Below are 18,227 nucleotides of genomic sequence, written 5' to 3'. Positions count from 1 at the left end.
AATAAAACGCCCTCGAAGTAAACTCCTTCCCGCTGGCACCACAACATCCAGAGGCAGAAAAAACTGCCGGATAATGTGGAAAGAACTCATTAGTGAGTGACATTTAAGATCCAATACAGTAACACAAGAGGGGGATTTATAATATCAATGGAGAATGATTGACAAGTTTTAAACCGCCGCATTTTTATTCTGCCTCTGCAACGAATGCATTAACAAAACAATCAAGGATCGCAAGGTTTCGCGCTTTGATTAAAACAGTATGAACTATATATTGTTTTGCTGCGGGGGTCTTAAATAAAAAAACGGCGGAACAAGGTGCGGGTACAACAGTGCAGCTGAAAATGTTAATCAACGGTAAGAGGATTAATCTGCGAACAGTTTGATTCAATAAGCTGTCAGATTGGTGAATTATTTGTTTATGAAAGACCCCTTCCCCCGCAAAAAAAAAAAATCTCTTTCTGTATCACGGCTGATAAAGTATTCACCGATACCGCAAATGACAGCATCTCACATGGGTTCAAACAGGGATTAAGATTAACATAGATTCACAGATTTCTTTTTGTTTTAATTGTACTCCAAACCAACAACTGGATTAAAAAATTGCGTTCTGAGTTTGCTGAATTACTAATGTTGTGCTTTTTCTGTGAAAACGACACTCTTGAAAGTTGTGCGTCTGAGAGCAGGGAGCTGTTTGTCGAGACACACAACGGGAATGTTTTGTGTTTGTACAATGACACGACAAACACCTCGGTGGCCATTAGCATCACGGTGCGTTTCCAAACCCCGTCTTTGCTCTTTTGCGGAAACAATGACACGGTGTGTTAGGGTTTTAGCGATGTGCACGACGGCAACGTTTTAAAAATCAGAAATTCGAGTCTGGCAATACTTTCCCTTCCCATTCTTAGATTCTTAGCGCTATGTTAGCATTGCTAGCACTTCGCCTCCTGCAAGAAGGTCACTGGTTCAATTCCGCTTGCACACCTTCTCTTTATTGAGTTTGCATGCTCCCTACATGTATGAGGTGGCTTTTCTCCATTTTTTTCCTTCCGAAAACATGCAGTGGTTTCATTGGTGATCCTAAATTGTAAAACAATTTCTCTCCGTAGTTGGCCATGTGATTGACAGGAAGAGCCCAGCCTTTCAGCCAATGACTGCTGAGAAAGGCTCCCATCCCCCCTGAGACCCTGAGAGCAGGATAAAGGGTAAAGATCATGAATTAATTGAATCCAAAAGTTATAATTATAAGAAATTACCCTTAAAATGAATTGGGAACTAGTCATCAGAACATTACGTATTATACATTTTTTATGGATTTTTTTTTTTCCCTCATGTAATTTAAATATATTTCTCTTTCATCTCCTTCTGGCTTTGAAATGTGTTTCAAGCAGTGTTTTGATTTTCAAATTGCTCCATGTTTTTTGCAGCCTTCGCGACACCGTGAGACTCGCAATGTGTCTCACAGTGACATCTAAGTGGCGTTGCTATGATCACGTCTCGCACCCCTCAGACCCTGAGACACAGGGCTCTTATGTTTAACTGAAAGCTGTAATTTACAGTTTAAAAAGTACAGCTCAGACAGGTATAAAACAACATAACATGGAGAGCAGTAAAACAGGGGGAAGGAACACCTTATTAAGTACTATTAAATTAAATTCCTGTCCTAAATATTGGAATTTAGATTTTATTTTCCACCACAATCTACTTTCTAAAACCAGACAAACTTCAAAGTCATAAGCCATCCATATGATGTACATGGCACCTGCTGTGTGTGTGTGTGTGTGAGAGAGTGCATGCATATATGCATGTCTACACATGTTTTTCGTTTCGATACCTTGACGGGTTTCTTGCGTGATGACTCGGCCTCGTTGTTCTCGGCCTCCTCGTGCTCCTTACTCCCCTGGGGCAGGTTGGAGTAGTTGGCCAGGCTGCTGAGAAGCGACGACACCATGGGGCTGGTGTCCATCTCCTCCTGCGCGCCCAGAACGACACACACCCGGCGTGTTTGTCATTGTTGGCAAAGCTCCTCAAAAAAGACATTCATGGTAGATTTGTCCACATTTTAGGTTTTGTGTAGCCAGAGCGAACAAACTGTTAACTTTACTGCCCTGCAAGGCCTTTATTTTGAATTTACAGTGTGGTTTTGCCGTGATGTGAGGTGGGGGATTTGAACTCTTACACCCGAATATGGGAATGAAAAATAATTTTCTGGGCCTCTATTTAACATTCATGCTAAATTTATACATTTCCCTTGACATTTGGTGCCCTCACCCCTCCTTTATTCTACACGCATGTTGAAAATGTGTTATTTAACTGGTTTCTAAAAATGGTGCATTTGAATATTTCTGCATACTCGGCTCCCCTGACAGACTTTGAGGCGCATAAATCGCGCCTCAAGTGCTGGGACTTGATGAGCCGAGCGGTGCTCGCACATACGGCGACGGTCCTGGCGGTAGCCATTTTATTTTTCTTCGGAGATTTGACCTCGGCATATAAATCCGACACTACGGCTTGAATGATCGCAGACTCATGAAACTTTACAGCCACAAACTACAGGCCAAGAGCATTCTGGGGATGCGTGGCTTTCCTTAAGTATATTGACAATAAGCGACTCTTCCGTTTCCTGCATTCAGATGTCCTCTTTACAACGAAAGCTCACTTTCTCTTATCTTCAATGAGAAATAAGAAAAATAAAATGAGCAAAGTGACAATGTGAATACTTTTGTGCCAGACTGGGGCCAATCCCCTCCCTGGGTTCTTGCATGCGGTGCGGCAAGATGCACTTTTGGGTTCCCATGTGCTCTCCACGCAGTAATCACCTCCATCAATCCGTGTCGGGGCACCTCTATTCAGCTGCTGAATGGTGAGACTGAATGCTTCCTGCCTCTCGCTGTGAGCGCCAACAAAATAAAGTGCATGTCTGTAGTATTGGACCGTACCTCAAACAAGGCCATGTTCTTGCCGTCGTACTGCTGGCTTTTCTCGGCGGCGGCATCACTGCTGTTGATGAAGGGGCTGCTCTCCTTTGGGTTACTGTCACCTAGAAGAAAAATATTCACCATCAGTCAGAGCACTGATGCCACGCCGGAAAAGGCTACATCTTGGCGGCTGACGGGTTTCAGAAATGGACAGCGTTCCTAAATCATTCATTGTTTACATTTGCCAGACAGGACCCTCCAGCAGGAGTTGCTGTCTCCATATGGGGAAAAAAAATGTCCATATCTAATGGCATGAACATTTCCAATATGTGCACTTCTTCTATACATACAGCGCACAAGTAAAGACCAGGAGCTGGAAGATCTCAAGTTGACTTCTGATTTACTGACAAAGTGTCAGTTCGTCAAAGAGATACAATGCTTCAAAGGCTGGAAACACACATCTGCACGAACAGTGTTGCATTATTCGGGGTGACGGCTCACTGCAGGCAATCACGGCCCCGCCGAGACGCATCCGTCTCCATGTTGGCAATCGGAGATAAAAGATCTCCAAAACAAACAATATTGGTTTGGCTCCATCCGTCTAAGCACTGGGAGAGTAATTGATTTGATGATCAGTCTCCAGAGGGACAATCATTAACTAGCTCATTGATTTCCAGCTGATTTTGAGAACAGATTACCACCAATGGCATGTGTGACTTCATCAAATTTTTTTGTTTGTGTATTCATTTATTCATTCATCCATTTATTCATTCATCATCTTTACAGTTTTTTTTCTGTGGGGTTTGCAGGTTGGAGCCTTTCCCAGTTGCCATTAGGCGAGAGGTGGGGTTCATCCAGTTGGCAGTAGATCATAAGGTCTCATAAAGAGGGAGAAAAACAACCATTCAACCTTAAATTCAAACGTCATATAGAAACATAAACCAATTCATTCACTCATTCATGCATTGTATAGAAACATATATGGGCCGGATTGAGGCTTGATGATTCCACCCCAGCTATTATTGGGCGAGAAACAGGGGTACACCCTGGATTGGTCGCCAGTTGAGGCATACAACTGTTGCCCCTTCCATTCACGTCATAAAGAAACATATAACCATTCACTTGTTCATTCATATGTCGAATCTAGACATAGAACCGTTCACTCACTCATTCACAGGTCATATATAGAGACATAAAACCATTCCCTCTCCCATTTACTCTTCGGGTCAATTTAGGGTCTCTGATGAACCAACTGCATGTATTTGGCTTGTGGGAATCTGAGTTATGATAGGAGAATAATGGCCGGGGGACATGAAGTTTATTGGCACGAGAGAGGTGATGCAGTGAATAGGGCTAGATGAGTAAAATTGATTTGCTATGTTGCTTCTTTTAAGGTCAAATAATAATGATTAATAAAAAGAAAACAAACAAGCAAACAAAAAGGTATAAATGACACCAATCGCCCGTCTCGGATCCGACCGATTTGTTACTGTGCAGGCCACAATTTGGAGGGCCTCAACTTTGTAGTACTTCCCAACAGGATTGCTTTTGTCAAGAAAAGTAATTACGTTTCGTGGAATCACTTTGTTCGGCGAACACAATGAAGGTCTGGGAGGCAAAGGCGGTTCAGTGTAAGCTGTCTTATTCACGCCTTCCCCTCTGAGCGTCTCCTCGGGGAGACGACAGATTGCTCTCCCTCTGGCTCCGAGGCTTGTCTTGGACAGAACTCTGCCAGACCAAGTTATTTATAGCCAGGATGCCGCAGCCGTGTGCCATGACGTCTGGGAAGGGGGCAACGCTAAGAGCCTGAACACTGTCCTACAAAGAGAGAGCAAGGGGGGCCGCTCAGACAGGGAGGCGGGGCTCTGCTGGGAAAAGAAGAAAAGAAAGAAATGGGCAGCGGCCAGGTTAACGCAAAGAGATGGAGAACAGGGCGCAGCTGAGAAGATGGGGAGCGACGCAGACGGAAAAGGGCGAGAGCGGCAGGGAGGGCGATGCAACCCGGACGAAGACAAAGCAGCCTGATTTCAGATGGGCGCCGGCGGACGGGTGGGGGATGGGGGGGGCATCGGGGGTGGGCGCGGGCACACTTACGGCTCCGACTCAAACTGTAAAAGCCTCTGCTGCACTTAAGACTCAGATCGCTTTGACCTGCAGGTAAAAGGGAGGCAGGAACGTCTTGCAAAAGCTTTTCACCACGTATGGATTATTTAGTCTGTTTTTCAAAGATTTTTTTCCCCTATTGAAAGTCAAGCCTGTACACTACAGTGACCCAAATGGAATGAAATATTTATGGCAGGCAGAGGCCATTATTTTTCATTAAAAAAAAAAAAAATTCTTTTGATTCAACTTGAAAGTGCATTGATTTAGAGATTGTTTAATGAAGTACAATTTCTGCCAGTGACCGATGCTTCAGTTTCACATCGCAAATATTACGCAATAACTGACAATATCCAGTCAAGCCCGGTGTGATTTTAACACAAAACTATTGGAGATGATTTACAGAAACCCAGCATTCCCCTACAGGCTAACGCTTGGCAGCAGTGACAGGGGAACACTGCCTTGGACGGATCCGAGCTCAGTGTGATGGATAAGATAAGTATGGGGGTTGGGCACCGATGATCGGAAACTAAAAATAATAGTTGTGCTAACAGCTGCGTGGTAATTAGCCAACATGAAACAATTATAACTTTAACATTCATAAAAGAAATGACAATGGACTTCTGGCAGGGCCGCTGCAGTAGATCGAGCCACCACCCGGGAACCTCCTGGTATACATTTGTTAATCACTCACGACGCATTCAGTTGCATTTTATCTGGGAGCGGGTTGGCTTAAAATCTAACCCACCATGTTCAACCCCGACAGTCCGACGCAAATGAAATGAAGGAATTTGTCTGTTGGGGTCTGGCAAGAGGAGAGAACCTCTCCTTTCTTTTATCAGATGCGCTTAAATTTTTACCAGTGGTGAATTATTGAAGCGTCGTCCTCTCTGAACATGCAAGTAGAGAGTGTTGCGGTCTGTTTCCCCCCGTGTACTTTTTACATTCTGCAGCGTTTGTCAGCGAGTGCCGTCATGCAGAATCACAGCAGTTACGTTATTCGCAGCGGCTGAAAACCGTGGTGGTAGCGGCAGCGGAAATGGGATTCCCGGAAGGCTTTTTCGAACAAAGAAAAAGAGGTGCTGAAAAAAAGAGTGACGAAAACATGGCTCTGAGGTCTGTGTTGACGGTTTCTTTCCATCTAATTTAGAGGCTCTTGAAATTATAAAGTTGCCAGGGGTTCAGGACGTCCTACTGATGGTGGAGGCATGTACATATTGCACACAGAAACACACACACACACACACAATGTCACATAACCAAAGGGCTGATGCCCCGGAGTCCTCTATCTATGAGCAGCCCGTCTCTCCTCACCACTTGAGAATTCAAACTCCATCATGAAAGGGATGATGGATTCCCCCCTCGCTGGAAATATGACAGTGTTTCGAGAGCTCCAAAACAGTTGAGGACCGCGTTCCCCCTCCCACCCGTTCCTTCCATCTGATAGGATGCCTCCAACAATGGCTCTCACTATCAAACCCTCTCGCTATCTGGTCAAAATTCCAAGTTTGCATCTCGCTGAGTGTGGCATTGTCTGTCGAAGCTTCTGCGAAATCAAAATGTGAACTTTTCCTCCCCTCGCTCTTCTCCTCATGTTACTGTCATAAGACATTTATGAGGGGAAACCAAAAATCTGAACAAATGCTCCATCTTAAGTGTAAATATTTGGATAGATGGAAAAAAACAAACACCAAAGAAGGTAGACGAGCCGGGTGATTCATGAGGGCATCAAGATTTACTTTTATGTTGATACTCAAAAACCCCTTTCATTCCCTCGATGCCGAACTCTCCCCCGCTCTCTACTGGACTCAAAACATATATCTAAACATTACCACTTTTTTAAATTTTTTTGTACTACTGCAACTTTGCACTGAGAAAACCATTATTCTGCTTTTGCACCGTATACCATTATGGTACCACCGTCTGACCTTTGCACTAAACTGTACAAAAAAAACAAAACAAAAACAAAACTCTGCTGCTACTCTCTCTAATACAATCAAATATCAGTCAGTATCTGCGTTCACTTTATACTTCATACCTCATAGTTTAATGTTGACTGTTTAATGTAACTGCACTTTATGTTAATTTGAACACATTAGTATTTTATTATTAAATCATTATTTATTAATTTGTTAATTTCATGTCACCATGGGATTTTGAGAAAAGTCTTATCGATTCCTCTGTATGTCCAGTACATGTGGAAAAATTGACTTCGGCTTAATGAGGTAACCCAACATTTTTTACACACAAAAAAGGTGCTTATGAAGAATTATCTATAAGAATTCTGAAGTCATGGAATAAAATAAAATAGAATACAACAAAATAAATTAGAATAATGTAAATCATTTAGGTCCTATAGCATTTTGGTGTCAAAAGAAATTACTTATTCTATCTAAGAACTTCTATATGTGACTATGGCCACTTGGGGCTCAAGTGAGGTCAGTGAACCATTGCGAACTGCTTATATTGAGGAACATTGTTGGCGTTAATGCAGTTCTATGAAATATTCTTGTATAGCACACTCTCCAAAGACCAGAAAATACGACGCAAGAATTATTTCTTGGTCAGACGATAAGAGCAAACATACTTGAGTGAGCCCCGCTGATGTATTTCAAATGTGTAAAATGTGTAAAATATATAGTGTATAAGAGAGACCCTCTCAATGTGAGCCTCACCAGGATACTTGTCCGAGTAACTTTTATTGCGAGTGTGTTAAAGTCGCTTGGTTTCCAATAGTTCTCCAGACTGAGCCACAGAGGAGCGCTTGGTGAGAGGTATCTGACTTTGTGTTATTGATCGCCATTGTGCAGCAGTGACCGAGGTGATGACAGTCACAGTTATTGCTGCCTCGCTCTCTTTACTCTCGCACTCTGTTGTCCTTTTTTTCCCCTTCCCTTCCCCTCCCCTGCTCTGTGTCACACCATCACAGGGCTCTTTATCGCTTGAGACTGACTTCAAGCGGAAAACTGCCGGAGCCCCGGCTTCCGAGGAGCTGACTCAACAGCGGCTAGGGAGCCACATGGTTGTTTCTGCAATCGAACGCTCGCTGTTTCCTGCAATGAGTCGGGGCAAAAGAGCTACGCAGATAAAGAATCTCCCTTCCCTGTTGGTCATGTCGGAGGAAATTTAATGGAAAAACAATTCAAATACATGGATTTTCTGGCTGCCGTCCCCGCTATTGTTTCCTGGTTCATCGCAAAAACCCAAGCAGGTCAAGGGTTCATTCACTAAATCTCTTTTCTCAGTTTTACGTCACCAGAGCGACATATTAATTCACGTCTGTCAATCAAGGTTTGGGTCTTTCTCTCCGTTTCGGAAGGGAATATTGGAGAGTCAGGTGAAGGATTAAGGCCACTATAATCTAAATTCCAGACAAATCGGGATTGAGAGTCCCATGGATGTCTGACTTGTACACAGTAAGAAGGATAATATTTTACAGATCAAGGATGGAGGGCTTTTATTGAACCTCACTAAAAGCAGGAATAAAATTCACTCGCAATTTTGCTTTTTTTCGGGCAGAATGTCAATGGAAATCATTTATTTTTGCAGACCGAGAGATTTTAAAATAATAATTAAACCTTTTTTTTTGAGTGAGTGAGTCTGTCGATGGACTGGTCCTTCGCATGCTGTGCCACCTGGCGCGAATCCCGACCCTCACAAATACGAAGGGCTGTAGCGCAAAACCGGGCTAATAGATTAAGCTGGGATTTTCTAGTCATCCTAGCTGAGCCCCGCCGTGACTCAGTTGCACAAAAGCAGGGGCCGCGTCGGTTGCCATGGAGTTTTACTCTGCAACTAGCCTGTCCACTTCGGGGGTAATGGCCAGCTTCGATTAATCCAGGTGCCGTATCTGCTTGATGTCCTGTGTGCTCACATACCATGTTCGTGAAGAGAAACTGCATGCACTCCATGAATATGGATAGAAATATCCAGGGGATTCAGCTTGCAAAAACTAGCTTTAAAACAGAACAGCAGGAGGTATGACGCTCACGATTTGTGTTTTTCAGCTTCCCTCATTGCCAGTGGCCTGGACTACGCTCAGCTCTGCATTAAACGCCCCTCGAGGGCACCTCAAGGAGATTTTGTTCACAGGAAATTCATCCCCAGTACCAGTGATCACATAAGAATGATTCATTGTCACTTTGGACTATTCCAGGTATTAAATGACCTTAATAGGCTACATCTTATCGTTTTGAATGATGTGTGATGCTGACTGCCTAATCACTAATTTAGAGCCAAAGAGGCCCCGGCTCGGTCCATGACTCCACAATATTTCAGCCCAGTACAATTTACCAGCTCCCTGTCAGGAGGTAATTTAATGACCTTGAACATCATGACTGTGTCCAAACTTTTATCCGGCAATTTATGTAGTTGGAAAAGTTACACTTGTCCACCCCTTTCAGTGTGTTGCAGGGGATACTCCAATGCATTAAATAAATATTATAAATACAAAGAAATAAGGGTTGTAGTTTTAACAAACCAGGTGGCCTTGAATGCACACCAGGCCTGTTGAGACTGTGGTGCTCCTTTTCTTAGTGTCCTTGCTAATGGGTATGACGGATATCAACTCTGCCTGTCAAGGCAGAAGGTCGCCGGCGTTGAGTTCGGATCTGTCCGAAATTTCCACCTTTGACCTATGTTGGGGTCGGCAGCATCCCATTTTTGTTTTTAAATGCATATAAGAACCATAAAAATGTGTTTATTGCATCAAGGCTTTTTCAATTTGTCAGGATGTTTTTTTTAACAAAATGAAAATGAAATTTGAAACATTCCTAAATTTTGAAATGCTCCGGTTGAAATTATGGCACTTGTGTTGTTGGTGTCTCTGGCGACCTGATTGAAAAATAAAATACTGATAATTAAACGGATATCACGAGTGCACTGTCAACAGCCCTTGCACAAACCCAAAACAAAAACCCAACCAAAGACAGGCACGCCCAGACATGTTGGGTCTATTGAGTATAGTGTTGGTGTCTTGCAGAGTGCACATCTTCAGTTTGCAGCTTGTAAAAATGAGAAGATTTACCGTGGACCTCATTTGACGAAAATGAAGGAGAGCATACAGAGCAGTAAAGTGATATGGAGGTGTTTGAGGAGGAGGGCAATGTAGAATATCACCCAGGAGAAACAGTCACATCTGATGAGGATGTCGCCGGTGATGAAACTGCTCCCTCTGAAAGATAAGTCCAAAAATGTTGAGATCCATTGGAGCTAATTACCTCATGATGTACATGCCAGGACAACTGTTGCAAATGTCATCAAAATGATCCCTGCTATCACAAGGTTTGCTCCAATGAGAATCAGTGATACTAAGACATATTTTGAGGCAACATGTGGAGAAAAAGTGATGCAGAATCCCTGGATGCTTATATTGGTATTCTTATTCTTGCTGAAGTGTACCGATCCTGTAATGAGGCCACGGAAAGTCTCTGGGATGCATCGACAGGCAGAAATATTTTCTGTGCAACCATGTCACGTCAGACCTTTCAAATTATATCAATATATCCTCACGTTTGACAACAGAGATACCAGAGCAAGATCTGATCAGGTTGCCCCCATCAGGAATATCTGGGATAGATGGGTGCAGCTCCTTCCACAGGTTATCAACCCAGGGCCAGAGGTGACAGTGGATGAACGTCTTGTCCCTTTCCGAGAAAAATGCCCCATCCGACGATACATGCCCAGTAAACCAGGGAAGTGTGGCATAAAGATCTGGGCTGCCTGCGATGCAAAAACCAGCTATGCCTGGAATCTACAGATTTACAAAGGCAGGGGTGCGAGTGGCATCCCTGAGAAAAAACAAGGAAAACATGTGCACGATATGACTGCTGGACTTAAGGATCACAATATCACTTGTGACAATTTTTTCACCAGCTATGACCTTGGACAAGGGCTTCTCAGGAGGAAACTTCCAATGGTGGGCACAGTGAAGAAAAATAAATCTGAGCTATCTGCTGAAATCTTGCAGATGAAGGACAGGGCTCCACTTTCCTCAAAGTTTATTTTTACCAACAACACCACTGTTGTCTCATATTATCCGAGAAAAGGAAAGAGTGTGCTACTTATGTCTACCCTTCACAACGATGCAGCTGTGATATCCGGAAGTGACAAACAGGCCCAAATTATCCTTGACTTTAACAAAAACAAAGGAGGAGTAGACAACTTGGATAAACTTACTGCCACCTACACTTGCAAGCCAATGACCAGGAGATGGCCGATGGTTGTATTTTTGGGAAAATCCCTCGTCACGCCAGACTTTGAGTGAAAGGAACGGGCGCCCCGAGACCCAAAAGCTGCAGCCTTGGTCACACAGTGAAAGAGCCCACAGAGAACTCCGTGCACGTCATCAGCAACACAAAGAGCATCAATGCCAGCACCCTCCTCAGCCAGTCCTGCCTCAACACCAACCAAAGCAGCCATAGCCACAATCCCACTCAGATCATCTGATTTGTAAAGAAAGCAATGTCAAATCTGTCCAAGCAGTAAGAACAAGAAGACAAATGTGTTCTGCTTCAATTGCAAGACATATATTTACAAAGACCTCATTAAAAATGTCAACTTTTTGCCACACATGCATCTAATCACACACAGAAACACGCATGCTCTTGCACACAGAGACTGTTGGATTTGCCTGATTCGTTGGTTGCTCTGCTTTTTTATTGTTTTTTACCGTTTGCATTAAAGTTCTAATGCTGAACAAAAATACTTTTCGCCTTTTCTTGAATATATATGGGTCGAATTTGACCCGTAACACCACAGACATTACTATAGGCAATAATATTGAAATGAGAAAATACATAAAACAATTTTTTATCAGAGACGTGTTCTAATATCCCCCAGTAATAGTCAGGTAACCTAAGGGCCTTTTATTAATTTATATGTTTCTCCTGAGGTTAATTTTTCATCTATTTTTCTTATTGAAATTGAGGGGTATACTGACAAAGAAAGGCTCAGAGGCCAACAGCAAAAATATTAATATTAAATTAAAATATTTTCATAGACAATATAGCTTAACAAGGTAACCAAGAGATGGTGAACAGATAGGATGGAATATAATCGTTTTTAACGTAATTTACATTTAAGACACGGGTCGAAAACTACCCGTTAACACATAACTGGGGTTAAGTGTTAGGGGTTTCTATATAGATATCATATATATAATATTAAATTCTATCTATCTATCTATCTATCTATCTATCTATCTATCTATCTATCTATCTATCTATCTATCTATGGTAAACCTGCTGTGGTTGCTACTGCTGTGTGTATTTTTGATTGAAGTGTTCTCTCAGTATTCTCTCATTTAACAGACCAGTGTGGAAAATGTCATAAAAAAAATTAAAAAAAATCACCAATTATTGGTGTTGCTAAGTGCCGAATATAACCCTAAACAAATCTGACTTAATGTAATGTAGGAGTGAAAAAAGGAAGAACGATAAAAAAATTAGATTTGGTGACTATTTGTTTAAATTATAAGTCTTCTTGTAATCACATCTTGGAGATGTAAAGTTGTCTCACGCAGAAATGCTTGGTCCAATCTGCCGCTATCACTCCAGAAACAGGGGCATTACTGATATTCAGAGCGATTTTTCAGAAAGAATAAGCTTTTTTTTCCCCAGTGCCGCATATACAAATGATTTACAGATTTTCAAAAGGCACCGACATCATGTACGTAAGGAAAATATAGCAACAGCATATGGTAATATGCCCACATCTTCCCACGCACATGTACACAAACTCATAAATAGATATTGTCAAGCGCCACATCAGAGACACAACAACCTTGTGTAACGGCATCTCATGATTCGTGGATTCTCCGGTTTATTCTTCCAGCCGTTAGCTGTTGCTTTAATTTACCCATGGTGCTTTTATAGTGCCATTTTTGAGGCGAAGATGAAGGAGCTGTGTGTGTAAGAAAAATCCTTTTAGTAGGTCTGCAGGACAAGACTTGCACCCTGATCAGTATTCAAGCCGCCACTTCAGCCAAATATGAATTTTAATGCTGCCTTGCCTCGCATAGTGCGGGGCTGACACGGCCCCATCCCCTCGCCCAGCAGAGATCCCCCCTCCCAACCAGCCTGCAGCTCCCCGAAGCGGAAGGCGGCTTGTCGGCTGAAAGCTGAGGGGGGGGTGCGGGAGGGTGCTGGAGGGTGCCGGTGCATGTCCAGCAGCAACGCGCGGCAGCTTTTAGCATGTTGACCAGGCTCCTACTCGAGTCACGGTCTTCTGATGAATGGGTGGCACGGCCCAATTTCCCAATTCCCCCCCTCAGAGCCCCGCCGCCACCGCCTCGCCTCGAGCGGTGCACGTCAGGATTCATTTTTGTTTAATGTCCCCTCCCGCTGTGCCTTCCCAGCAGCATCCTCCCTGTCTGACATCAGGTGTAGAACCCAATCATAAGCAGGACGAAAGTGATAAATAAAACCGACCCGTCCTTCCCCTTCCTAATTTGTTAATGTCTCCAATTGGCAAAGCGTGAGCTGCAGATGTAGCTTGGAGGAGGTTGAAGACACAGAGAGAAAAGGAGGATTGAGCTTTTCTTCAACAGAATCCAATTCATGGCTCTGCATCAATTTCCCGTTACCGTACCATTTGATCACCTCCCGTGCTTTTTAGTTACCAGATGAGTATCTCCCTTTATGCGACAACAGAACGAGATTAGAAAACATCAGTGCCCTTGCTTAAGCGTGTTGAATTACTACACATCATATATCAGGAAGTAGAGTGCAGGCCAGCAGTATAAATATATAAAATTAGGATTTAGAGAGTAGCAACAGATGTTTCTGTCCAGTTTGGTGCAAAAACCAGACAGCGAGTAAAACCATACAATAGCTGCATGATGAAAGCGGGTGAGAGAATGAAATGGATTTACAATCATAAAGAAAACAAAAGAATTGATAAATATAAATATATGAGTATATGTATTGCATTATTGTGGCAGAGGTTTGACTACAGTTCAGTGCAAAGCAGTCAGTATATAGTATATAATACAATAGCAGCATAATGGATTTTACTGTAACAAAAATAGCAATAGTGCAAAGTGCAAAATAGTACAATATATTATCAGAGTCCAGTGTTTTGGGGGCAGAGTGGGAGAGTGGAAGGAATGGGAGAGTAGGGGGAGATCATAAACTTTTAAACTTGGCATCCACAAGTCTTTTGAGGATGCCGGCACAGGGAGAGTGGAGCAAACAGCTCATTGAATAAAGCTACTTCACACCGGGTCCGGTTGGAGCCTGGCTGTCGGAGTCCCCCGGGTGACGGTGGTGGGAGAAACACAAGCCGTCACGTCAGCCGGCTGCAAATCTCCAGCGTGCAAGGAGGGGGCCTTATGGAGCGACTTGCAGGCAGTGCTATCGGTGCCGTAATTGGTGAGCCACGGAGCCGAACGGGGCGGGAAGGCATGAAGGGGAGGAATTGAAAAAAAAAAAGACTTGCGTGGGTGGAGGTGAAGGAGTGAGAGCAGCAGGGAGGGAGCGGGATCGAGTGGGAGGAGGGAGGAGGTTGGGTGGGATTATACACTGGTGAGGTAATTGGTTGTGGAGCGAATGTGTTCCACACCTGCTATCTTGCTTTTTTTTTTTCTTCTTAACAACAATGTAGTTAGAATAGAAGATGAGAACAGGGCGGCAGGATTAAGGAATCCACCCCGATTTATCACAAGCCAGGAGGGCAATTTAACTAAGAAACACAATTTCCTTCATAGTGCGGTGGTGCCAGGGCCAGACGTCGGGAGCTGGGTGCTATCAGTTCATTACATTTGGCACCCTTCTGGTGAAAAGGGGCACCGACAACAAGGTTGACATGATTAGATGAGGGGGTGAGTGGGAATAATATGAAAGCGGGAGAGAGAGAGTGGAGAGGAGGGAGGGTCGGCGAAGCCTGGACCCTGGACAAGAGGAGAAGTTGAAATCGTGTTGTGTTGTGTTGAATTTGGGCGGCAGCTTTGCAACATGGATCTGTGACGTGTTTTGATAAGTATCGTGAGTGTGAATTGCAACTATGAGTCCACCTTAAAAAGCCCTATCTTTGCCTTGGCTAATCTCTTGTTAGCTAAAGCTATTGACTTAGGGCAATTGATGAGCAAAAAGCTAGATCTTTGTTTTCGCTCTAGAGGGGTCATTCATTCATTATCATTCATTCATTCATCATCTACTGCTTATCCTGCATCGAACCCAGCTTTCGTTTAGCAAGAGGCGAGGGTTAACCTTGGAACAGTCGCCAGTCGATTGCTAACGAGTTTTATCATACACAAATTATTTTTTATTATTTATTATATTATATTCAAAAATAATCGTGTTATTTATATTTGCACCAGTCTCTTGTGAAAAAATGAAAATGCGTTAAAAAATTTAACAAAAATGGTGTTCAAATCTCGATCCGCCATGGATACCTTTGAGCAAACTGAGTTTGATGCTGTTCGACGAGTACATTTTCCTAAAAATGCCAACATCGCTCCCTCACCCGCGGCTCCCCGAGCAGCCATTAGTTTCAAACACACAATCCCAAAGAATGCTGTCTAGACTGGAAGCACCTATATAAAGGTCCACTTTAAATTTTACAAGAATCGATAAAAGGATTGACGCAGCACTTGTACTGCAAAATGGCATCAGCGCCAATTAAATCTGATCCCATCCCTATTCGATATTATCCGTATTTTTCCTCCGTTTTGCAAATTTGCTTATGCAGGGCAGTAGGTCTCAGCTATGCAGAGCTGGACGCCAATCTTGGATCACGGGTCCAAGCCATGGGGTTCCGTCAACGCGTGTGATTGCCAGATCGCCCGAAGGTGAGAAGCCAATCATCTCACTGGGTCCGTGACTCCACGACTGAACGCCGGAGGTGTGAATGGAGGTGCAAATTAACACCTGAGGGGCAGATGTACAAGCAGAGACTTGGCCAATCCGCGGCAAGACTGCTGTGTCTGTTAATTTTCATGTTGAACGTATTAAAAACAACCGCTGATCACGGAATCGGGCCTCGTAGCTTTTTTGCAGCTCCCCGAAAACCATTAATTCGCAAGGGCAATTGAATAAGATAATGAAAGTGCTGACTGACGTTAAAAGGAAACAAATGTTTAGTGATCAGGAAATAGATACACACCAATGATTTTCCCTGCCGTCAAACAGAGAGATAATAGGGTTGTAATTGTACCGTAATCAAACAACAGTAATAATAAGTTAGAATTGCTGCTGCTGTAACAAACAGACGCCGTATCAGGGCTCACTGCACCTCCTCGGATGCACAGCAACATTTAGATTATTTTGTCCATTATTTAGCTTACACAAATATAAATGCATCACTAACCAAATGAAAAAATAACGAAGGCAATTACTTATGACGGGATGTGGAAAATGACCAAAAAAAAAAAAAAAACATGAAAAATATATTGCAATCTTTAATGGTAGTAACATATCTGCATAGATATAAGACTAAAATTGGAAGAAAAAAAAAACAAAAAACAAAAACAAATACAAACAAACAAATGTTCGGTCCCCCCATGTATTTACTTTATGATATTAAATACATTCAAATACTTGCCAATATTACCTTTCAAAGCAATTTTATGGGGTTAAAAAAAATACCTTGTGTTTTAATATTTTTAAAACCACAAGACTTTAATTCAAGGGGCCTAACAGCAAGAAGGTTCCTGGTTTGATTCAAACAGGGGGTCTTTCTGAGTGGAGGTTACATGCATATACTCTCCGTGTGGGTTTTCTCTGGGTTCTCCAGTTTCCTCCTACAGTCTAAAAAACCTATGAGACGTTAAAGACTTTGTCAATGAGAGAGTGAACGATATGCCTCTATATGATGTGTGAACGAGAAGGTGAATGGTTGTTTGTCTGTAAATGTGATGATGTGATCCAATGTGGATCCCCACCTCTCGGCCAATGACAGCAGGGATAGGCTTCTGCCCCCCGGCCTATCCTGAACGCAGGACAAGTGGAAAAGATAATGAATTAGTGAATTTTCCATTATCTAATCCCAAATACAGCTGTATATTGGTCATGCATTGATTTATTTGTTTGTTTTTAGCGCAATCTGAATATTGGACAATATATTAAAATCTCAATACCCACCCTTATTGAACAATAGCTGGTACAGATAATCAATGAAAGATTTTCATTGGAAATGGTATCGATCCCTGACCTGGACCCAACAAGTTAGAAAATAATAATAAAAAAAATTTAAACAACCAGCTTCCACCATTGGGAGTTTCTTTACAATCTACCGCTGCTGGACGGAGACAAAAAAATGATTGCACGCATCCATCAGAATAAATTTTCAGTTTCCAATTGCATCTTTTCACACATTTTTTTCATCCATTGGTATCCCTGTGAATTCATACGAATGACTAGAAAGAGATTCCCCCGCCATCCTGTGCCGCCGCAGACCTGTTCATACTTGCCGTGGCATGACTTTAAGGAGTGAACCGTAATTAAATTACACCTAAAACGCGTGCTAATGCATTAGCCCTCCTGCCCCTGATTGTTTTCTCAGTTGTCTGACCTCCCACCAACCCCTCTGGCTATGACCAAGTTCCCCATTCCTTTTTCTCCCTCACTTACAAGTCAGATGGAAAGCAATCAAGCCAAAGCCCCCGGGGACGGCAGCATCTTCCTCTCTCAGCACCTTTCCTCATTTATTTTGTTCTTGGAGCCAAAAAAACAAACAAACAAACCAAAAAAAAAGCTAAATGAAGAGACCGCAGAGAAGTGGTTTCACACCTGGGAGGAGAGAACCACACATCTCTACTTTTCTCCTTCCCACCTCTCTATCCTTTTTTGTCCTTCCTCTCACCCCTAAACTCTCCTCTAGGCTGGGGGAAAAAAAAAAGGCAAGGTGCAGAACATGAATCTAACATGCCGAGGTGAATGCCCGGTCAGTTGAGCGATGGGAGAAAATGAACACAGAAGTGACGTTTTGAGAGGAAAAAAAAAAGGCGGATCAGATTAAAAGGGGCATTAATACGACTTTGCATAAGTGTGGGGGTGGAAAAAATCATTTTAAAGGAATCCCGGGTTACCAAGACGTTGTTGTCCTATGTGATCAATATTTGCACTGGCTACATAAAAACTATGATTACATCTGTCAGCAGCTCTTATTTGTGTAAAATTGTGAAAAAAAAATTGTTTATGTTGCAATGATGTCTGGGTAGTGATATCAGGAGGTAACGCTTGGCTGGGTCACGTTAATTTTACTGTTTAATGC

General features: G+C 42.8%; 1 protein-coding gene across 4 annotated transcripts in view; it reads right to left on the bottom strand.

Annotated features, from left to right (window-relative positions):
* The window catches only part of slc12a5a (solute carrier family 12 member 5a), a 178,741-nt gene that overhangs the window by 50,053 nt on the left and 110,461 nt on the right, over positions 1 to 18,227 (bottom strand). For all 4 annotated transcript variants that reach the window (XM_086149828.1, XM_086149829.1, XM_086149830.1 and 1 more), the window contains exons 2-3: positions 2,937 to 3,037; positions 1,832 to 1,969 (exon numbers count right to left, since the gene is read on the bottom strand). In XM_086149828.1, the coding sequence (XP_086005954.1) occupies positions 1,832 to 1,969; positions 2,937 to 3,037 (239 nt within the window). The remainder of the gene's footprint in view (positions 1 to 1,831; positions 1,970 to 2,936; positions 3,038 to 18,227) is intronic.

The sequence above is a fragment of the Fistularia commersonii genome, chromosome 7 (assembly GCF_037954325.1).
Source record: "Fistularia commersonii isolate RoL2024-O1a breed Wild chromosome 7, RoL_Fcom_v1.0, whole genome shotgun sequence".
Classification (NCBI taxonomy): Eukaryota; Metazoa; Chordata; class Actinopteri; order Syngnathiformes; family Fistulariidae; genus Fistularia; species Fistularia commersonii.
This window is presented reverse-complemented; position numbering and strand designations above follow the sequence as displayed.